The sequence below is a fragment of the Delphinus delphis genome, chromosome 1 (assembly GCF_949987515.2).
Source record: "Delphinus delphis chromosome 1, mDelDel1.2, whole genome shotgun sequence".
Taxonomy (NCBI): domain Eukaryota; kingdom Metazoa; phylum Chordata; class Mammalia; order Artiodactyla; family Delphinidae; genus Delphinus; species Delphinus delphis.
The window spans coordinates 102,227,422-102,250,496 of NC_082683.1; the positions used below are offsets into that span (position 1 = coordinate 102,227,422).

The 23,075-nt window shown below is 49.8% G+C and overlaps 1 protein-coding gene across 1 annotated transcript in view; it reads right to left on the reverse strand.

The window, feature by feature from the left end:
• Positions 1–784: 784 nt before the first annotated feature.
• The window catches only part of IGSF3 (immunoglobulin superfamily member 3), a 98,817-nt gene continuing 76,526 nt past the window's right edge, over positions 785–23,075 (reverse strand). Inside the window, exons 8-11 of the mRNA XM_069541282.1 lie at positions 14,300–14,710; positions 10,447–10,854; positions 5,783–6,259; positions 785–3,946 (exon numbers count right to left, since the gene is read on the reverse strand). Of these exons, the coding sequence (XP_069397383.1) occupies positions 3,696–3,946; positions 5,783–6,259; positions 10,447–10,854; positions 14,300–14,710 (1,547 nt within the window). The 3' untranslated portion in view covers positions 785–3,695. The remainder of the gene's footprint in view (positions 3,947–5,782; positions 6,260–10,446; positions 10,855–14,299; positions 14,711–23,075) is intronic.

The following is a 23,075-nucleotide window of genomic DNA, read 5'->3' on the forward strand; positions in this document are numbered from 1 at the left end:
AAAGGAAGTACCTCCTTCTGCTTTTTACCTCCATCTAGTTCCTTTTGCATTCTGTGAATTTTAAAGAATTACAGATGGGTTCTGACTAATCACGTGTCGCTGCTATAGCTTTAAACATTCTATTATTCTTCTCAATTTGCAGATGTGGTGAACTCCCCCCAAAACCTCCCAGCATTTGAGTTGTGCAGGGAACAGAGATGGGTGTGCTCCGTGGGCTCAGTGCACGGGAATGCGCAGCTCCTGCACTTTCCTCCATCCTGGAAAAGGCTTGCTGAGCATTTCACTGTCAGGACAATACGACAGAGTCTGAAGAAGAGGGTGTGCTCTTGCTGCCAAGACAAAGGAGAACGCTGTCCCAGGTTCCTGCTCCCCTCCTCTATCAGTCTCCTCTCACTGCATCCTGTCTCCCCACCTCCACCCCACTCCCACCCAAAAGAAAGCTAGATTCTGAACTGGCCTGTCAGGCCTCCAGGCCTGTGTGTTGAGCGGTGCACGACTCTGGCCTTGACAGTCAGGGTGGATGTGTATGTATGTATGTATGTGTGATATACGTACATTTTCAGCAGCTGAGAGTAAAGTGTCTTGAGAAAGGGGTGGTTTTTATCACTTGTACAAAGGTGCCACTTGCACTGGGGGTGAGGCGTGATAATAGAAGCCGCAATTCACAAACCCTGAGTTCAGCAAGCCAAAGTCTGGGGCAGGACTCCAGGCCCCCAGGGCATAGCTCCGTGGACAGAGTGGCTGATTAGCGAGGAGAAAGAAGGACAGTGGACTCTAGTCAATGTAAACAGCCATATTTTCAACATAATTTACTACAGGTCTCTGAAGTGTATATAAAACATTTTAGTGCAACATCTTACAAATAGTTTTCCTTTAAAAAAACAAACAAAAACAAATCAACAGCTCTCTACATCATGCATGGGTAGTTTGCCTACCCTACCTCTTTTTTTTCATCTTCAAAAGTTAACGCAGAGAAACCATTGTTTGAAAAGAATATGAAAACTTGCTACAGAAACACCCTAGGGAAAGAGGGTGTGGTCATATCCATGTCCTGGAACGGGCCTAGCACAGTGTCGTTTTTCATTAATGCAACATCGTAGATGTAGATAAGTCAAGAGAGCAGTTGGCAGTTTTCCTCTGCGTGTCTCTCCTGTAGGCAACTTGCAGTGAGGTTTCCCAGCCACCGGAGGCCACCATTATCACTCATCTGACGCCACATTTCCATAGAAATGGCCAAAGAAAGAAGGTCCTGGGGATTTTCATAGAAAGCTGAAAAGCTCACCCTTTGACAGTATCCCCTGGCCCAATAGAAAACGCACAGAAAAAAAAAAAAAAGTTATTAAAATACTGGCTTCGGTTTCTTTTTTTCCTTTCAAATCTCCTGCAAGTGCTTCACTTACTTACGTGCAGCACTGGCTTTTCTTTCTTCTGTGAACCAATTCAAACTCAGATCTTCATTATGCGTCCCAGTTCCAGCCAGCCCTCCGGCATCTTTCCTTTCAGACAGAGGGAATGTACATCGTCTTCTCGAGCTGACTCTGTCTATGAATTAAGGTCCAGCAATTTCCCACTGAAAGCCCACACCCTGAAGTGAAGAAATGGGGCCAAAGACCGCCTTATGTCCTCAACGCTGCGCCTGCTGTGTAACCTCTACAGCATTGATGCAGCACAAGAAATGGGGATGAGCACATGAGGCTTCAGTGGGATTCAGGCGGCCGCGCCTACACAGTCTCACAGGAGAGGACTGGTGTATCTGGGAGGGAGAGAAGGCAGGCTATGCAAGCCCCTCAGAAGACAGTCGGGCAGTTGCCTTGCTTCCCCCTTGGCTATGACACATCAAAACACCTGCCGAGCACCCAGGCCCCCTGCACACCCGCACACGCCAATGAGGATCAGTATCCACGTGGCCTGGAATCCTATAGCGCTCCCCTGGAGTCTGTTCTGTCCCAGAACAGGGTTTCACACTAATCTCTCTGGTTAGACCTAGTTCCAGAATCCCTGGAGGTTTTTTCCAAAGTGGGAACTCCCCTGGGATTCAAGCTGCAAGTTCATAAGGAAGGGAGATGGAACTTGTGGCCAGCAAAACTTGAGAAAGCCAGGGCAGGAAAACATCTTCATGGAGTGCACAAAAGGAAACACTTGCAACCGATGATGCTCCGGAGCCCGGCATCTTGCCCAGCAAGTGTGAAATAACAGGTGACACTGGCCTTCGCCAGGCTTTAAGGGGCATTCAAATGAAAAGCTGCCATGACAGTGAACAACCAAATCACCTAAAGCCACAAACAAGAGCTAAGAAAGGGAAAGAGAAAAAATCCACGGACAAAGGCATGTGATCACTTTCTGCTGAGATGAGGTAATCCATAAAGATTACAAAGGGCCGCGTCTGGGCCTCACCTGGGCAGATATTCTTATGGCAGTGAGATGCAGGTCAAACGGCGAAGGAGAGAGACATCCGTATCTTTGAGAAAAATCTAATTGGAAGGAAGAAGGAAAACCTAGTCTTCATATCTCCAGGGAGGTAGTTATTCCTCCCTGTTCTACAGTGGCTGGCTCTGGAAACCCCCCCTCACCGCTGGCTGACTGTCCCAACGTTCACGAACCTTAGCTGTCAGCCAGCCCCCAGTGCCTCCCGACAGTGTATGTGGGGGCTGCTGGGCCCTCTGCAGGCTCACTGGCCATTTTCCCTTAAGAGTTTGGCAAAGCACCTGAAAATAGAAGCCCACCTGCTCGCAATTATCAGTCAGAGACTGCCCTTGCAGAACAGACCAAACCAACGACCAGCCTTGGTTCCTTCTTTCACTAATCAGTGACTTTGATCAATCTGAAAGTCAGTAGCTGCTAAAAGCAGCCCTCTGCCCACTTTAACTTGCAAAGTGTGTGCTGTTTGGAGCTTCTGACTCGTTCTCCAACAGAGTCTGCTCATTTTTTGGCAAGGTTGGGATGAAGCCTATTGCCTCCCCAACAGATAGGCTAGGCTGGGCGCTATCTACTCCTAGTGGGGTTATGCAGGATTTATCTTGTACATACAGTTCTTTGAAGCAAAATTCAATGCTTTCATCTTAACTACAAAGTGGTTCCAACAACTCCAGCTGAGGGAAAATATAAGATACAAATTGGGCCCACACTACACATAATTTTCAAGTCTCGTTAAGGAAGTAAAAAATGTTTGGGTATATTTTGATCCATGGGTGGCATTTTCAAGTGTGCAAAAATGAAAAAAAGTCTTGGAAGAGATTCCTTTGCGCTATAAAGTTCGTCCTTCCTGCTGCCATCAGTCGTATTTAAGGGTAATTTGTCCACAACATGACGGAATCCAAAAAGCGTAAACCAAAGGGATTGAAAAAGCGTCCCTTACAAAGAATAAGAACCCCTGTAACATCTATATCTGAGAATGCTATATAAACCAGTGAGTAGACGTGGCACCGGGAGCTACTCACCACATTACCGAAAACAGAAACAAGCAACCTAATTCGGCAGGATGGCGCCACCTGCTCGAAAATAGCTATAACCAACCAAGACTGCCACCTAGAGGCGGTCCGCCTCTGGCTGAGCGGCGACTCCGAACGCTTCGCAAGTCCGACCGTGTTCCGTGGGAGCGCCCCAGAGGTCGGGTGCTGTCCGCTGTCTGATCGCAGAGCAAGAGGCAGTGGGGAGAGCCTCAGCTCCTCTGTGGCTTATGACCGCCAGGGGTCCCCTTAGTCTATGGCTCCTGGGTGGATACTGAGCACAGGGGGCTCCAGGCAAGTGGGGGAGTAGTTGAGGTGTGGTTCCTTGATCCACAACAGGGGCACCCCATTCTTCCCGTCGGAGTTCTTGCTGGAGTTCCGGCTCTTGAAGCGCACCAGCAGGATGGTGATGATAAGGATGCCAAAGATAGGGAAGGGGTAGAAGAAGACGAAGTAGAAGAGCGCGTCGTTGGAGCAGATGATGGACTGCAGGGTGGAACCTGAAAAGGACCGAGAGGGTGACAGGACAATGAGGGCTGAGAACCTGGACTCTCACTCACTCCTGAAGACCCCACCCAACTGCATGGATGCAACTTGGCAGGACTCCTGCATCCACCCTGTCTTTCCCCTCCTGCCACTACTGGAGGGCAGACTACCCTGGTATTCTTGTTTTCACAACCGCATCTCTTCCAACACAGCTGGAAGTTCAAACAAAGCCATGCCTCCATTTCCCACTAGGAGTCAGTTGTATTGCTCGGAAAGCCACACAAGAAAGTGTAATTTATTGATTGTGAACTCAACCGTATCTGGGGTGGTGAAGATGCTGAATCCACTTCAGCCTGAACCTCCTTCCTGGTTGTATTTTACGTGTCCCTTTGCACTTAGCTCTGCTGCCAATGTCCTTCTTTGGAACAGAACACATTCTCTACCCACCAGCTTCTGAGAGCAGTTTTACCAGAAATGATGCTCATTTGATTAATGTTATCAATTAAAAAGTCATTATGGACCACTTACAAATGTCTGCAGTGTATCTGTGGCTGCACAGAACACAGTGTTAGTTATTTCTGGATACAGAGGAGAAGGAAACCTCACACCCCTGACCTCATCAAGGACTGCTGCTCTGTGACAGGAGCCTGGGCTCTGGGAGGCTGCGTTTTCTCTGTAAAATAAGGCTGCTGGATGATCCCTGTGTGCTATGAAGTTTACTAAGTTTGGACAGCCACATGGGCTGAAAAAAATGTTGTCTAAACACCTTCCCTTGTACTTTTGGACAGTGGGTTATTCAGCAGATCGTTAGGGGGTCTAAGTATGATTTAGGGTTTTTCGGGGGGGTTTTTTGGGCTTTCCTTTCTACCGCACAGCTGTTGCTCATCAGTATTATTAAGAAAATTTAACGCACACTTACACTTACTAGATTTCCAAGGTCTATGAGACTGGTGATATCAAACACTTTTGACCAACGAAATCTCAGTTTCATAAGGTTCTATTTAATAAACAGGAGGTTATCAAAGAAAAGAAAAAGCTGACAAAACTGAAAATGATCTGATAAAATGTTGTGATTGAGAAGAAGTTGAAATTTTTAGCCAATTTTTAATTTCTGTATCATAGGCTAATTCTACTATAACAAACACCATTTTCCGTCTGCTAAATTCCACATTTTGACAGAAGGCCAACCAAAAGAGCTCCTCGTTAGAGCTAATAATTCAGGTCAGCAAGAATTTCCTCCAGTCTCTGTTCATGAGTCCCTCGGTATTATAAAAACATTGGGTTCTGGATCATTCTGTAGCAATAGCTGTTGGCTAACAGAGCTGCTGCTAAGCTCTTTCCAGATGCTCTGTAACATCACTGCCCTTCTAGGCTGGTCTTCCCAACTAACCATGCAAAGTCCACCTAATCCTCCAAGTTACCCTCCGAAATAAAAATGACTCAGGAACTTGAGAAAAAGGGAGAGTGGCAGTGAGGTACTCAGACTTCATTTTATTTTTTCTTCCTCTTCTGCTACTGATTTGCTAAGAAGAGACTAAGCTGGCTATTCTAACGAGTTAACAAGGTAACATCTAACAATACACTTGTATAATGAAATCCAACGAAAATTGAATCTGGTGGAGCATCAAGCTTATTATAAAGATCATCACTTCAATTATAACTTTAATTCCTCTCTCTATTTTTCCCAAGGGCAATCAAGGGTCAGTTATATGAACTCGTTTGTCAAATCCTAAATGCCCACAACAGGCAAGAAAACTGCTTAGTAGTCCACCATCAAGCTCTGATTTTATCTTCCGGACAGGTGGAATCAACAGTGACACCCCCCCACCCTGAAAACTGGAAAAACTCACTTGTGTCCAGAACCCGGATGCCGATGGGGGCGGACTCTTCCTCCGTCAGCCGGTACCATTCCTTCTGAGGGCTGGGCAGCCACTCCTCCACGCGGCAGGAGTAGTTGCCCGTGTCCCGAGGGCTTGCCTGCAGCACTGTGAGCCGGTAGAGTAGCGGGGAGAGCCTCTGGAAGCGAAGCCTGCCCTCCCAGGGGCTGCCCTCTGGGCCAAAGACAGCGTCTGGGCCCACGCTCAGCAGGGCCGTCCGCTCTGTGGGGTCCTCTTCCTCCTCTTCTTCCCCCTCCTCCCCTTCCTCCTCCCCATCTTCCAGGCCAGGGCTGCCCCTTTTCCCTCCAGCTTTAGTCCTCAGGGAGTACCAGGCCACAGCGAAGCGGGAGTCCTGGCTGGAGCGAGACACGATGCTACAGTCTAGCTGGAAAGCCGCCTTCTCGGACACCGTGGCATTGGGGACCACCGTGTCCACCTGCAGGGCGGCATCTGGGGGAGATAAGGCTGTTTTAATTTCTGTTCAAAACAACCTAAATGTCCACCACTAAATATGTTCTAGTAATATGCAAGAGGATTCTACGTATCCACTGAAAGGAACAAGGGGGCGTTGTGTGCAGAGAGGTGGAAGGAGATTCAAGAAAAACTGTTAGAGTACAGCACACTGTGGACTCTATGCATCATCGAGTGGAAGAAAAGAGAAAATAAGTTTTATACTGACATAAGAATCTGTTTATATTTGCATGGAACATCTGGAAGAATGCACAAGGAGCTGGTAACATGGAGGCTTACAGGAATCCAGGGAGGGAGGGACACTTATTTTCACTGTAACCCCTTGCAGTGGGGTTGAATAGTGTCCCCCCAAATTCATGTCCACCTGGACCCTCCGAATTTCCTTAACTGGAAATAGGGTCTTTGCAGATGTAATTAGTTAAGAGGCACTCATATACTGATTTGGGGCAGGCCTCGATATAAGAAGAGGAGAGGACACAGAGAGACATACAGAGAGAAGGACACGGGAAGGCAGAGGCAGAGACTGGAGTGACGCAGCCACAAGCCAGGGAAAACGGGGCCGTGAGAAGCTGCAAGAGGCGAGGAAGGACCCCTCCCTAGAACCTTCAGGGGAGCAGGGCCCTGATGACACCTTGATTTCACACTTCTAGCCTCCAGAACTGAGAGAGAATAGATTTCTGTTGTTTGAAGCTACAATGCTTGCGCTAATCTGTTATGGCAGCCCTTGGAAATGAATTCACCCCATCAGCAGCTTTTGAATTGAAACCGGGTGCATGTAGATTAATTTGCCTACACCACAGGGAACCAACCCAAGCAGGTAAAACTTCTCCAAGGATTGAAGCTAAACAAAAGACAATAAACCTGAAAGGGCCCCTCACCCTGAGTATGGACCCCCAGGAGGATAACACAGACAGTGTCCTGACAGAGGTGGGAGATGCAGACTAGCCACGGGGAGACACCTGAGCAGGTAAAGCACATCCCACAGACACCACCAGACAGCTGTATCTGTTTCTTTCTTTCGCGGGTTTTGGCTCACTGGGGTACGTTCTAAACAAGTAATTCACTCCCTACCTCCTAAAAGGCCTCCCTTTGGCTCTGTTTGTGAAATGCTCATGAAAGATGCCAATGTGGCATCAACGAAAGCAGAGAGACCAAATCGGATTCTACTTGGACGACAACCAAACAGGAGCATTTCCCAAGTTCCGTCCTGGGCTTTCAATGAAGTGGCTGAATCGGCGTGCCAGCGAACACAAAGCCGGTTACCACTGCTTCCGTGGGGCTCTGACAAGCCCCTCCCCACCCCCCTTAGCACATCTGGAACCTTGGGTGCACCGCTGGACACAAAAGCTTAGGAGCCAGCTATAGGTGGCAGGCACGGTGCCTCAGCCCAGCTCTCACTGGGGCTGGGGAGAGATGCTGGAGGGCAGAAAGCGGCAGGACGGGAAATCAGTTTACAGGTGACTCAAACTCCCTCACTCATCGCCTTATCCCTCCAGGGAGCAAGGCAGACGTGCCCACAGAGAGAGATGCTGTGCAGTGAGGCAATGGACCCATCATGGCAAGGTGGTCAGGGACCGTGGCACATTCAGTTCCCCAGAAGGGCCTCTTCCCATCTACTCTCTCTTTGCTGTCTTCTTGTCTAAAGCTCACAATTTTTCGGGGCCCCTTCAAGTGCCCTGTCTCTGTTAATGACTCAAGTTTTGGGCTTCCCGTGTCTGTCCCCTTCTAGAAGAGGCCAGAGTATCTCCCTGGTCAGCCTTTGACACTCTTTCCTTCCTTTTCCGTGTGTAAGCTACAAGAAAAAAGTTCGTCCCTGCCCCTCCCCGAGGCCATGCTGATGCTCCCATGCTGTGACCTTGACCAGTGACTCTGGGCTGTGGGTGAGGAATGTGGTTCTCTCTCCACCCCAGTGAGCCAAACACAACTACTCATCCACTCAGCTACAATCTCACCCAGGGTAGTCCTTCAGTTTGTATATTTCATACTACGGTCGCCCCTAAGCAATGCAAGGCGATTCTTAACCCAACTTTTAGAGCTCTTTTATTTCAAGTCTTCTATATGTTCAACTTATATCTCAGAAAAAAAGCTTTGAGGTACATCTACATAATGAATGTTATGCAACCAGTAAAAATGGTGGTCATGAAATGCTTTCAATGACATGGGGAAAGGCTCACAAAAGAATGCTGAGTGGGGAAAAAAAAAATCACATAGAACAATAAGATCCTGACTTCGTTTAGAAAGAGAGAGAGAGGGAGAGAGACAGAGGGAATATGAAGATATGTAGGTAGTGAGATTACACATAACTTTTTGTTTTTTTTGGCTGTAGGGCATGGGGGATCTCAGTTCCTCGACCAGGGATTGAACCTGTGCCCCCTGCACTGGAAGCACGGAGTCTTAACCACTGGACCACCAGGGAAGTCCCCACAGATAAATTTTCTTTTCAAAACTATATTTTTCTGTTTTCCAAATGCTTTGTTATTAGCAATGATCTGTTTTCCAAATGATCACCTTATATAATCAGGGAAGAAAGGAAGGAAGGAAGGGAGGGAAGGAGGGGGGGAGGGAGGAAGGCTACTCAACTGACTGAACACAAGGCAGACTTAGGGGTCACATTGTGAGCACACAGTGTGGCGGGAGGGAACCTTGGGCGACCACCCACTCTGCTCAAAGTACTGGCTGTGCGACATTTCTCTTCAGGCTTCAGTTCCCTCGACAGTAAAACCTACCACTTGGGGCTGTGGTGAAGACTGAACATAAACAGCCTCACTGTGGCTGGGGCGCAGCTGGCTGCCTCCTCCCATGCTGCCTGGGGCCTCAGTGTGCGGATCTCCATAATGGGTGGGAGGTGGAGGAGGAGAGTGCTCAGCTGCTGCGTTTACCATTTACCTTTGGGAAAAGACACGCAGCAGCTTCTAAGCAAGGAGGATGGGGGAAAGAAAGCTCATGGGAAATATGGGTGACTCAAAGTAGAGGCAATTTCCCCTCCAGCTTAGGCAAGACACAGAGGAGAGAGATAATGTCCCTCTCCTGTAACAAAGGCTATATGCACTCCCCGAAGTGTGTTCATTGATGTGTGGGGCAGGCACAACCGTGAAGCTCCAGGATTCCACCAACAAAAAGAGCTGTTCTACTTAGATGTGAAAACATTATGAAAGCTTCCAACGGTGCCCACGACCACAAACAGCACCCCGGATGCTCAGAACACAAGACAAAGCATTCCCCTGGATGGAGGTCACAGTGCATTTCCGCTCCATGTCCTTCAGGGGATCACCGACTCTTTGCTCCGATATGAATGAAGGATGATGTGATGTTTCGCAGGACACAGGAACCCTGCACATCTTTGCTTTAATTATGTGTGTGAATGTGGAACAATAATTCTACCCAGTAATTATATGCATTTGGGTACTTTAGAAGCAACAATAAAGAAAAGCACAAGGCCACAAAGAACAGTCATTAGTACCAATAAAATTATTAGGAAGTGAGAGTATAACGGCTGCAGTTACGTCATTTTCCATTTAAATCATATGAATCAATTCTTTTCCATTGAAAATCCACAAGCTGAATTTTCTGAACCACATGGCTACTGTTTCAAGATTTTTTTTTTTTTTTTTTTTTGTGGTACGCGGGCCTCTCACCGTTGTGGCCTCTCCCGTTGCGGAGCACAGGCTCCGGACGCGCAGGCTCAACGGCCATGGCTCACGGGCCCAGCCGCTCCGCGGCATGTGGGATTTTCCCGGACCAGGGCATGAACCCGTGTCCCCTGCATGGGCAGGCAGACTCTCAACCACTGCGCCGCCAGGGAAGCCCCCTGTTTCAAGATTTTTGCCACTTGTCTGAATCTGAATGTATTCTTTAAAAAGAAAATATTCTAGGCTCTGCAATAAATAATTGACAAATGCTACTCTAGCTAAGAAACAGAATCACCTTAGGCCAAGGCCAGATGTGCAATTTTCCATTCACTAGGGGAAAAAAAATCTCAGACAACTGTGAATGCAAATGTACAACGTAAATGCTCATATATTTAACTGCAAGTAACTAATTAATTGGGTTAATTTAATTAACAATTAGTTCACTTTAAAATTAACTAATTTTATGCAGTGCATAAAATATCACACTTAGAGGGGAACCACCAAAGAGGGCGGAGGCCTGGGGACATTAACTCTCACCTGGTCGCATGACTTGAACAGCCGTCTGGCCAGCGGTGTCCTCTGCCCGTCTGTACCACGTGCCACCAGGGCTGGGCAGCCACTCCTCGACGCGGCAGCTGTAGGTTCCGCTGTCCTGCACCGCCACGTTCTGGATGAAGAGCCGGTACACGCCTGGGGAAGGGCTCTCCAAGTGCAGCCGGCCCTTCAGGTTGTTCTTGGCCGCCTGCTCTCCGTAGTGGAAGGTGGCATCGCGACTCAGGCGGGCCAAGGTCTCCCGCTCTGGGTGATTGGGCTTCCACACGAACCACTCCACCAGCAGCTGGGAGGCCGCGCTCGTGCGGTTCAGGACCACACACTCCAGCTGCACCTGCCGCGTCTCCAGCACCGACAGGTTGCCCTGCGCCTGGCTGAGCTTCAGGCGGCTGTCTGCAAAGGCGAGGAAAGAGACGTTGCCAACAAGAAAGCAACGAGCCACGTGCATGCACCCCTTCCCAGCGGACGTGAGCGGGTGCCTTCCAAACGCAGGAGGACAGCAGCACGTTCAATCAGCAGAAGCACTGCTCAGGCGCACACCCTGAACGTTCTGAGTTCTTGATCACGGGTCTGAGTGCCTGAGTTTCATGGAGTTCAATGTTACGGTAACAGCTGCCCCCTAATTTATAACTCTCATCGGTTCAGATGCTTAGGAGAGGACAAGCGTGCATGGTAGATGACTCCACGTCCAAGGGACAGCAGACCACAAAGAGTATGGCCAAGGGGAGGGCGTGGCTGGGAAGGGACAGCAAAGGGCATGGTGAGAACCCTGCTGGGAGAGCAAATTTTTAAAACTGACCACATGATGGCTAGAATGTGCTGGGCTGTCAGCCTCAAAAGAACTGCAAGGGAAAGCCACGTTAATACGTTCACCAGCTGGCCCTGAGAATTGCGGTTCTTACTTTCTTTACCAAAAACACCCCACACGGGTTCCCTCTCAAGGTGGAAACAGAACCGATCTGACATCAGTAAAGAAAAGACTGATACTGATGGCTGTTTGAAACCTCAGCCAATCAGATTCTCCTCCAGAGAAAAGGTGTCATTAAACGCGGTACACTCTGATCACATACAATTTCATAAAGGCCCCAAAAGCCTCTTTGGACCCGAGGGGTTAAAAAGCTATGACACTGTAAGTGCCCAGAAGCCCCTGAGAAGGACACCTCCTGAGTGATATCTGAGGAGGGAGGGACTTTCACTTTTCCAGTTTAATACTGTCAGAATGTTTTCTAATGCACATTTATTTCACCTTTGTAATAAAAGGTCAAAAAATTTTAAAAAAAACAAGAGAATATATTTCAAATAACCAGTCTCTGAAAATATATACTTGGGAAGATATTAACTCTGCTTGTCTCTGGGTTGAAAGGTTATTTTCTCCTTTGTGCTTTTTTAGTATTTTCCAAAAGCTCTATAAATGTATGCTTTCTTATAAAAAAGGGGGGGGGAGGGGGGGGAACTAGACGAAGTGGGGCGGGGGGGGCGAGAAAAACACACAAATTAAAAATCTCAACGGAAAAGGGGGAGTGTGTTGTTTTAATGTGTCCTGTGAGTTTTCTGTTTATAGTGTTAATATTCCCCATAAGCAGAGATTTCACTGTTTTGACAAGAATCCTTACAGCCCTAGTGCACTGCCCCAGTTAGCTTGCGGCGAGTCTGTTAACCTCCAATGGGGAAATTCCCTTGATAAATTTAGGACCTACCAAGAACCTCTTAGTTTCAGCACAAATGAGAAAAGGGAAAGGCAGAATGATGACTAAGAGGAAACACGGTGGGGGAGGGTGACCATGACCTCCCAACGGGGAAAACGGTCAGAACTGAGAAAAGACAGGAAGAACAGAAACCTGAAAGAACATATGTGGGCCTAATGGCAACCTTCAGTTCTCAAAAGCCCCAGGGACTGGCCTGAAGGCAGGACGTAGGTCACTGGAAATACCAACAGGAATCACTTAGACCACAGCTTCCTATTTTATGCACCAGAAGGGTCGGCATGAAATGTCACCGTGGGCAGACCTGAATCCCTGGATTGGGACAGCGTGAGACATACAATATCCTGAGGAAAGGAGGGGACAAGCCCCATGGCGTTCAGCAAGGGCCAGGCCACATCTGGACTTCTGCATCTGGTTCCATTTGATCACAGAACTTTTTTTTTTTTTTTGGCCATGCCGCGCCATGCGGGATCTTAGTTCCCCAACCAGGGATCGAACCCGCACCCCCTACAGTGGAAGCACGGAGTATTCATCACTAGACCACCAGGGAAATCCCAGAATAAACTTTTATTGAGGCCTCCTGGGAGACAAGCCATGAGGATAGCATGGTAAAGAGAACAGGACCTGTGCTCACTCATGCGGCTACCCGTCTAGTGAATTTGAATATATTAAGAGTGAACAAGTGATAGTGTTCACTACAGTGAACATAATAACCAATGATAAATGAATTTCCATGAGTATAAAATCTGAACAGGTAGTTCATAATTACTCATATATGAATAGGTATGCCAGGCGGTGACATGTGCTATGAAGGGGCTGGGGAAAGGGGATACAGAGTGACTAGGGTGCCATTTTAGTTAAAGTGAGCTAGGAATGCCTCCCTGAGGAAGAACGAGATAGATGGACATCTATGGTCAACACATTCCAGGTTATGAGAAGAGCAAGTACAAAGGCCCTGGGGTGTCAAGGAAAGCAACCATTTATTCCTTATTCAACCAGTATTTATTCAGGGTGTCACGTCAGTGGCTGGAGATACAAAGACACAGCACCTGTCCTCAAAATGCTTACGGTATAGTGGAGAAGAAATGAAAATAATTATTACATTATGTGTTTTATACGGAACCCCTGGTGATATAGGAGAAATCAGGGAAGGCTTCCTGGAGGTGGTGCTGAGTAAAGTCTTAGGAATGGGGTGAAGACAGGGGAGAAGCCACAGGAGGGGTGCATTCCAGGAGGAGAGGGTAGCATAAGCAAAGGCAAGGAGCTCGGACTCAGGGTGGCAACACAGCATCCCACAGCTCATCGGGCACCAGAGGTAGGGATAACAACTAACTATAGGGCACGCAGGAATGACGGATGGAGAGGGAGCTTAGGGCCACACTATGTGAGAAGTTCAAAGAACTAGAGCTTTTCAACAAGGAGAAAGGGCTCCCTTCACATGTTTGAAAGGATATGACTCAGACTAATCTTGGGTTGTTCTCGGGCAGACCTAAAACCTGAGAGGGAAATTACAGGGAGGAGGAACTTTTCAACAACCAGGGCTGCCCAAAAGTGGAACTGAGGGCTGCGGAGGCAGTCAGCTCTCCTGCCTGGGAAGTGCTCCAGCAGAAGTCAGCCGCCATCTGTCAGGGAGCCGGATATAAACGGAATAAAGGCTGCACCCACAGGGTCTGAGAGGGGGCCAAAGGGTGGTTCTGTTCAGAGACAGGAAGGGCTCATCCGTGGGCTGTGCGTGGTATGGAAGAAGGGGAAACCAGAAAACGCCCTCCAGGCAGGAATCCTGGGTATGGAGCCGGCACCAGCCCGAGATCCAAGGTGCAAACTGCAAACCCAGAATGAGATCCAGGCGCTGCCAGGGATCCTGCCTTGCCGCACCTTGCAACCCCCAGCTGCCCCTCGGGCCTCTCCCGGGTGAAGATGCTGCGTACAACAGCAGACGCTGACAGAGGATGCTTCTCTGAGTTCGCCATCAGCACCAGGACCCGCTAGGTAAGGTGGGTGGGCCTGCAGTGAACGAGGATGATGCTCTGTACCGCATGCACATCCCTCATGGACCGCGCAGAGCCCTGCCGCACCCCCAGGCAGTCTCTGCCCTCAGCCTACTGGCCCAGGCTGGCTGCACCGTCTATCCTTACCTGGCTGCTTCACAGTGACTTCCGTGCGCCCCGAAACCTCCTCCGCCAGCTTGTACCAGGCGTAGTTGGGGCTCAGCAGCCACTCTTCCACATGGCAGTAGTAGCTGCCGCTGTCGCTGACCTCGGCTCTCTGGACAGTGAGGCTGAACAGACCCCCGGACACGTGCCTCTCAAACTGCAGCCTGGCTCTCAGGCCCTCCTCCTCGGCGTAGGTGCCGTACTCAAAGGCGGAGTTGTGGGTGGTTTTGAGGATGAGTTTGCCGTCGGCGTCCGAGGGCTTGTGGACATACCAGAGCACGGCGAAGTGGGAGTTCTGGCTGGTCTGGGACTTGACCGAACAGTTCAGCTGGATGGGCCTGTTTTCCACCAGGGTGAGGGTCCTCTTTGATTTGCTCACCTGCAACTTTGTCACTGCAAAGGAAAAGGGGATGCTTCAGTAGAATCACCACACACCCCTGGAATGTGGCCCGAGTCCCGCCTCCAGGCTCACCGCCTGGTTTTGTCCAGCACGGCTCCTAGAGGACCAAACACTGATGGGCTTCCCCCAAAGCATGGCTCGGCGTGAGGACAGCAGAACAGAGCCAATCGCACCCCAAACAACCCTCCGCTGGCCTCCTCCTTGCCTCTCTCTGGCTCAGGTCCTCGCCGTCTCTCCTGCCAGCTCTCCCTGCCATCATATGGCCGCCAGGGGGATCCGGCAAAAACACACCCAGCCCGTATCAATTCCCTGCTTAAGAAGTTTAATGGCTCCCAACTGCTTATAGACAAGAAAAACATTTCCTTTCAGAGTACAAAGTCCCTCCAGGATCTGGCCCTCACCCCGCTGTCCTCATCACCTCCAAGCCTCCCCCGTCACACCCACACCACACCTCCCCATGCCGCTTCTCCCTGAGCTCGGTCTCCGCTCAGCTGTCCTCCCTGCCTGTCTCCTACCATCTCCCCTCCGACCCTTCTCCCTACTCACCCTCTAGTCCTCTTCTCCCTCACTCCCATCCCACTGGGTCAGATGCCCCTCTTCTGTGCTCCCATCAGCACCCTTACGCATCTTCAGCTTGTTTTTCCTTACGTCCCTCCCATGCTATCCATGAGCTCCCCGAGAGCAGAGATCAAGCTTTCTCCATTCGATCTGCAAATACTTAGAGTGTGCCCACTCCGTGCCCCTCACGAGGCTAAGTGCTGGGGGTGCTCTGAAGAATAAGACGGTCCTGCCTGGAGAGGTTCTCATCACCGCACCCCCGGATTCAGGCTTTGGAGAGCACCCACTCAATCAACGTTTGCTGGGATGTGTGAGTTAGTGACTGAGTGAGTGGGTGAGCGAACGAGAGGGAGCTGGAGAAATACGGTAGCAGGTGGCTGGAGGATGCTGGGGTGCTCTTCCTGGAGGATGGGAAGAGAGAAGGCAGAGAAGAAAATGACAAACAGTGGGACAGAACAGAGCCGACTCCGCCTCCCCTTCCCCTCACGATCCTGCTCCTAAACCAGAAGGGAGGGCAGACTCCAGAGGGCCTCCCTACCTGCTAATTAATGACCGTGCTCTCCTTTAAGGTGGCAAGAAGCCACGGTCTAATGAAATATATCTTATGAAGGTAATTTGAGATCTCACCCACTCCATCATTATTATACTTAGCTCTGCTCCCCCTCCCCACCATCCTCCCCCTACTGAAAAAGAGAAAAAAGGAAAAAGTCACAATTCCAAGTTCCTCTTACGGAGCTAATAGTAGAAGCATCATCCCACCCTCACCTTTCTCTTTACCCTTCACTTGTCGAGGACTAAATACTTGTCAGCTGAGAAAGGAGCCCAGGACAAGCCACAGACCCTGACAGGGAGAGCAAGCTGGGCTTCCTCCAGTGACCCTGCCCAGAGGGGAGGCCAGAACAGGTTGGCCTGGGCCCTTCTCCAGCACCTCTGCTGGTCATCTCTCTTGATCTAGACACAGGACTGAGCCCACTGGTCGTGCCTGGGCCTCCTCTGCCAGTGCTGGCTAGCTGGCTCGCTTAGAGCTTAGTGTGGAAAGACAGGATCAAGGTCTGAGTTCCACGCACCAAGGCAACTGAAACTTCTGAAAGCCCCAGACTGTCACCTGGGCACTGGGGTAACCCACAGACAACGGTTCTGAGTGGCTGAGAGGATTCAGCGAGCTAAGTACGGCAGAATCGGACGCCCAATACCATAACTGCGAAAGCAACTCTGAGGCTGTTTCCCGGTGCTAAATCAGGGGACACTCTTCACAAAGGAAGCTGGATTCACGTACCTACAGACCTTCTCAAGCCATCAAGAATGCACCCGGCACCCGTCTGAGAGAAATCCCCCGGCCCATGACCCTACCCTTCTAGTTTCATCTTTTTTTGGGAACAAGCCCAGTCTCCCGCCTTCTCCCTTCTTCAAACGCACAAGTCCTCCAGGGCACTGGAATACAGGGCAGGCTTAACCAGCAAGCACCCAAGCTCTGGAAACTAGATTCACCTTAGCTTGCCAGTCGACTTTTCCTATCCGCTGCCTCTAATACTTGAAACAACCAGCTCCCTTTTCATTCCTTTCCAACCCGATTCGCCGCATGCAAATGATATCTCTATCAGAGCAAATGACACCACCTGAATTATCTGGTTCTGGGCCCAAAAAACTGGGTTGTTCAGTGTAGAGTAGAAAGAGCTTTAAAATGCATTATTAATTGGGGCCAGATTATTTTTGCAACTGTTACTAAGGAAACCTCCATTGCTATAGTAACCGCATATATTAAACTGGATGCCTATGACTAAACTTCAGCTCAGTCACATGGTCTGAGAACGAGAATCCAAGGAAGAGAATTGTTTCAAAGCATTTCCATTTTTTCTCCTCCTTCCCACGTCAAAATATTGTGAAGTGTTGAAAAGCTTGAAAGAGAGGCACTTTTGAAATTTGGTGCATGTCTGACAGGTAGGCAAGGGGTCAGCTCCTCTTCTACGCTCTGAATCTCCTCCCGCTTCTCAAGGACAGGGAGGACCTTTCCTGAAGCCCAGGGGAGACAGCAGCCTGCACACAACTAATTAGGAGGCACTCACACATCCTGCCCAGCACTGCCCTGGGCGGTGCGCGGCCTGCTGGCCCCACCTTCCTCCGTGGGGTTAGGAGAGCCCAGCCCCCTTAAGAACCGTAGGTATTCTCATCTGCAAGATGAGAACAATCACAGCATTGACCTGAGAGCAGTGCTGTGCAGATTAAAAGCAATACTCTACAGTAAGAGTTTAGCACAGAACCTGGTCTATAATCAACACGCAGTACGTTTTCACTATTCCTCTTTCTTTTCAGTTTCCGGGTTCAGTCCCACGTTCAAAGCTCCATATTAGATGGAGAACTGCCAAACCTGAGTCACAAACTTGCTACTGAAAGTATTGTCCACGGACTGGCAGCATCCGTGTTGCCTGGAAGCTTGTTAGAAATGCAGACTCTTGGGCCCCACCCCAGACCTCCTGAACCAGACTCTGCCTTTTAACAAGACTCCCAGGTGACTCAAATGAACCTGAAAGCCTGAGAAACCTTGGACTTGGCTGTGTGAGTGAATGGACTTAGGCAATAAGCACAAAGGTGAAAGACAAGACGCTGAGGACTTGGTTGATCGCCAACAGTGAGTCAGCAGGACGAACAGGCAGGAAGAAGGGTGTGAGGCTGCGGGCCAGGCCCCACCTTTCAGCACCCCACCTGCGAGCACAGACTCCAGCGCACCCAGCAGCTGCCGTCTCAGGTACCTCACGACTTCCAGAGCGGGGCTGTACCCTGCTGGAGGGAAGGGCCCTTTCTTTCTGCATCTGGAGAGTTTCCTTCTGAGGCCTCCGATCCCCTGTGGCCGGGCAGCATCGGCACCACCTGGGGTGGAGACGCTATCTCACAAACACCACAGGTGAGGCCCAGAGACCTGCGGGCTCACGTGCCCTCCAGGTGATTCTGATGCGCTAAGTTTGAGAAGCCACAGGTGTGGCAGTGAGGGGGCCACAGGTAACTCTAGAGACAGCAGTTTCTGTGCAATGGTGCAAGCAGCGGCCAGAGGGTAGCATACAGGCAGTGAGGGAGCAGAGGGAGAAAAGGAAGACTGTTCTTTATTATGGATCCGTGACAGGAATCAGTCACGTGGAGAGGGGGCCAGTGGCTGGACAGCAGAGATTTTTCAAACTGAGGGACGCAAGTCAGCCAAAAGACTGGGAGAGAATGAAGGAAGAGCTGTGGGGTGTGTGTGTGTGTGTGTGTGCGCGTGTGCATGTCCATGTCCCACCTGTCCTCATAGAAGGAGGGTTACTGCCCTGTCTGCCTTACACGTCTGCAGACACAGCAGTGACCCTTGCTCACTGACTCCAAATAGGTGCACCTGGTGTTACCATGACAACGAGGCCTGGGGGGGGAGGCGCGGGGGGGAGGGGGGACTCCTCTAGGGCTCCTGCTCTCATGCTCACTCTATCTGTTAACAGCCAGCAGGCAGAAGCCACATGCCCCTGGGATGGAAGGAGAACCCCAGGTTCTCCTGAAAGAAATGAGGGGCCAATCGCTCTGAAGGATGGGGCAGCCTGTCACCTACTGGACTGTGACAAGGAGAGCCACTGTCACAAGCCCTGGACTCCTGGAAGTCAAAGAAAAAGCCCTCAGCTCTGCCAATCTGCCAGGTCAGCAATAAGAAATTGGAGAGAACGGGTTTGGCAGCATCCGGAGGGTACTGAATATTCATCCTGACTGCCCATCAGTAAAATCCCAGCAGAATACACCCACTGACAAGCCAGCTTTCCACACCGGAGGCTGTCCTCCTGGAAGCGTGTTTATTGCTTCGTCAATTTTAACATGCAATGTTTAATAGCCAAACCAAGATACGGTTGTAAATACCTGGAATATGAGCGCTGACATTTCCCTTATTCCTCTGTATTTAGGGAGATGTAATTGGAGGGTGTTTTGGGTGCTAAAGAAAATCAGAAGGAAGCGCAGCAATGCTTCAAAATTGAAAGAGAAAAGAATGGATTAGGAGCTAAGAATCGAATATGTTGAACTGGCTTAAAGGCTTGCCTAAACGCCCCTTGTGGAGTCACACTCTGCCATCGATGGCTAAGGCGAAGACAGATCAACAACAAAACAGGAGGGATGGCGTTCCTTGAAGATTACCTTAGGGATGTGCATTTGGAACAGGAAGTCTGGAATGGTCAATAAGAGATCCACAACACGTTCATCAGGCCATCCAGCCAGAGATTTTAAAGAAACAAATACCCGTGATGTGGTCAGGTCAGCAGGCAGCTCTGGCAGAAGGACTGGTCTGGGGCACAGACCACACAGAGCCTTCTTGGAAGCCGGCGACATAAGCTGTGGAGGGCTGATAAATGGACTGGCATGAGCGGGCCAACGGTCCCTGGGTTTCTGCTTCCTGCTGTCGGAATAAGAATATTGGACAAAATCATCTTCTAAAAGGGTTGGGGGCAGGGGGAGGGCGATGATATTCCTGTGGAGAACAACAGAGCGGGGAGAAGAATCTATGTTTTGAGAGGCAAGATATGGAAGGAGAGCAGCCTTAGAGCCCCCAAGCCTTAGAGCCCCCAAGCCTTAGAGCCCCCTGGTGGCAGAAGTTAGAAGAAACAGAGGCATTTGAAGAGGCACAAAAACTCCTACACCATTAGCAAACCGTGTCTTGAGGAACCTCTACAGGGACCTTGTGACCCCAACTTAAAAAGAACAAATTTAAGTATTTGCTAAAGGGGCTCAGGGATGGTAAACCAGAGAGAGCGGGGATTCAATCAAAGTATATGGTACCAAAGAGAATTCCCGAGGGAAAAAAAAAAAAACTACCATAATAAAATAAAATGAAGAGCCTGGACTCTGGAGCCAGACTGCCTGTCTGGATTTGCATCTTGCCTCTGCCACTTATTATGAATCACTGGAGAATTTATTTATCCTCTGTGTCAGCGTCCTATAAAATGGGTGAAGCTAGCACCCCCTCATGGCATTGCATGAATTAAGAACGAAGAATGTTACTGTGTATAAAGCATTCAAGGTGGTAATGGGCATGCTACGAAAGCTCAGCAAAGATTAGCTACTATCGTTACTGTTGTTACTTCTGCCGCTACAGGTGCTGAGACGCCTCCACACAGCACTCGACAAAGAGAAACCGCTTCTGTAAATGATACTATTAACTGAATGCTGAAAGGATAATTTTTTCCCCCCTTTCTTAGGCTGCGCCGTGCAGCATGCAGGATCTTAGTTCCCCACCCAGGGATGGAACCCGTGCCCCTGCAATGGAAGTGCAGAGGCTTAAACCACTGGACCACCAGGGAAGTCCTAGAAAGGATCGTTTTTTATTATATGGCCTTAAAAAAGGCTGAAGTCTTCCTCTCATCCACCCCAACTGCTTTTTAATAAAGTTCATACCTGGGTTCCCATCCCCACTTCCCACTCTCTATTTCTTGACTCCGCCAAGTCCCAACCTCTCTGAGGCTCAGTTACTCCATTTATAAAATGGGAAAGCAGTAGCTTCTTCCCAGGGCTGCAGCAAAGGTGACTGAGGTCATCTACACCAAGTGTCCAGTATACTCTCCGGCACGCGGTCAGCCCTCTGGTATTTTTCCACTTCTACTTCCCCCAAATAAAAGCACCAGTACCAACCAGCGTGTGCGGGGGGAAAAGAGTAAAAATGAACATGAAGCCCTTTGGAAAATAGTAAGTGCTCAATGCATAAATATTTAATAAGGAGAGATTGTAACACTTAAGGAGGATGCACTCTCCCTGGTGCCACAGCCCTTCCCAGGGGCCGCGCCCGCCCAGCCTCAGCACCCCCCCTTGCTCTCTGCGGCCCCCCAGAGGGCCAGCCAAGTGCCTTACCATGCACCTCTGAGGAGAGGCCAAGCACCCTGGTGCTCATTCCCAAGGTTCCCACGCCAGCCGCCGCTAGTTCTTGCTTTACAGTGAAATCACAAACAAACGGACTCAGCGTAAGCCACAGGAGACACGAAGACAATCCTCAGAGCAGATCCCGGGTCCCCTAACTCTTCTCCAGGGGGCAATAAAATGATGTAATGGAAAATAGAGATACATGGACATCGGAACGACCTAGGCTCCAGTCTTGTTCCGATCTGTTTTTCATTTGACAAGCTGGTTTGCCTCCGTCAAGCCTCCCAAACACTGGGAGCCTGGGTTTCCTCAGGAGCAAAATGGGCATAAAAGTGTCTACACGTTATTTCATTGCTGGAAAAATTTAAAAAGAAAACAGAGGTACTAAGCACAAGGCCTGGCACCCAAGACGTATTTAATACATTTTTGCCCCTTTTCCCCTTGAGGAGCACCATGAATTGATCTGAATCCAAATAATGAGAACCTTCAATGACCTAACTCCATTTTCTTCCCTGAGGCACTCCAGCCTTAGATTCTAAGTCGTAAGACAAACAGGCAAATATTAGGGATTTATTCAAAAAGGCAAGGCTAGGCAAGGTCCTGGGGTCAGCACTTCCTCTACTTTCTGCAGCTGGAACCACGTGAGGGGCACAAGGAGGCCCACAGCCCGACCCTGAGGCCAGAGGAGACCACAAAGGGCGCAATTACTCAGCGAGGCAGGCAGGCGAGTCCCTCGGCACTTTCCACAACAAGGGTTCACACGAAATGGGGTCTTCCGCTTAACCTTCCATTAACCTGAAAATCCACTTCAGCAGAACAGCCTCTTCCCTGGCATCTCGTTGTCCAAGTTTAGGCTCTAATTGGCCAAGGAACTGTCCCATCATTTATACAGTTCACTTGTTCCAAACTGGTTCGATACAGACTCCGTTATGGGGTTAGAAGAGGCGAAGGATAAGCCCAGACACTGCCGTTTCCTAACCTCGCGTTGCTGAAAATAACAAGCACTGTGATCATCTGCAGTGGTGGAGCAGACCGGGTTGGGCACACATCGTGGCTGTAAGCAGGCAGAAAAATCCTTTTTGCAATGTGTTCAAACCATCTTTGCAAAGTGGGTGGGGCAGAAAGTCAGAAAGAAGTCTTTGCAAAGTCACCTCCCATCCAGCCCCCCCCCCCCTTCGTCTCACGCATGCCTGTGCTCTCCTGCTTGGGGCCAGGCAATGGAGGGAAGCAGGAGCCAGGGCCGGGGTCCACCCTCCGCCTGCTTCCACCCTAACCGGAGACAGGTACAGACACGGAGGAAACCGTGTAAGAGCAGCACTAACTTACCCTCTCCCCCGCGTTAAGGGAAGGGCCTGATGACGGTGAGTGTTTGCACAACGTCCCCTGACTAAGGCTCCCCAGATGAGTGCATCCTTATCACCTGCTGCGAGATAGACTCCGCCTGCCTGCTCTCATGCGCTCAAATCCAGGGCAGGGGGACAGGGTCTGGGTCAGGGAAAGTGTCGAGGAAGGAAGGACAAGGATTCAAACCTTGGCTCCATTCACCAGCTAGGCAACCCTGGGCTGATCACTTAATCTTTCCTGAGGCTGTTGTGAAATTCTCATAAAATAACCAACCCTAAGCACCTAGCACAAAGCAAATACTCAGTAAGTACCTGTTATTTTCCCTTTTGCCTCTGAGGTTCCTTGTCTGCAAACTGGGGGGGGGGGGACAGTGGTACCTTGTTCACATCACTGTTGCAAGGATTATAGGAGATGACATTAAGAGACGGAGCTTTCTGCAAAACAGCCTAGTTGGCCTGCACACTTCACAGATATCAACGTCTTCACACACATGCGCACGCATGCACGTGCGGCTGGGGAACTACTGTAGATTAAAGGAGTCTAAAGAGACATGACAGGGACTTACCTGGTGGCACAGTGGATAAGACTCCGTGCTCCCAATGC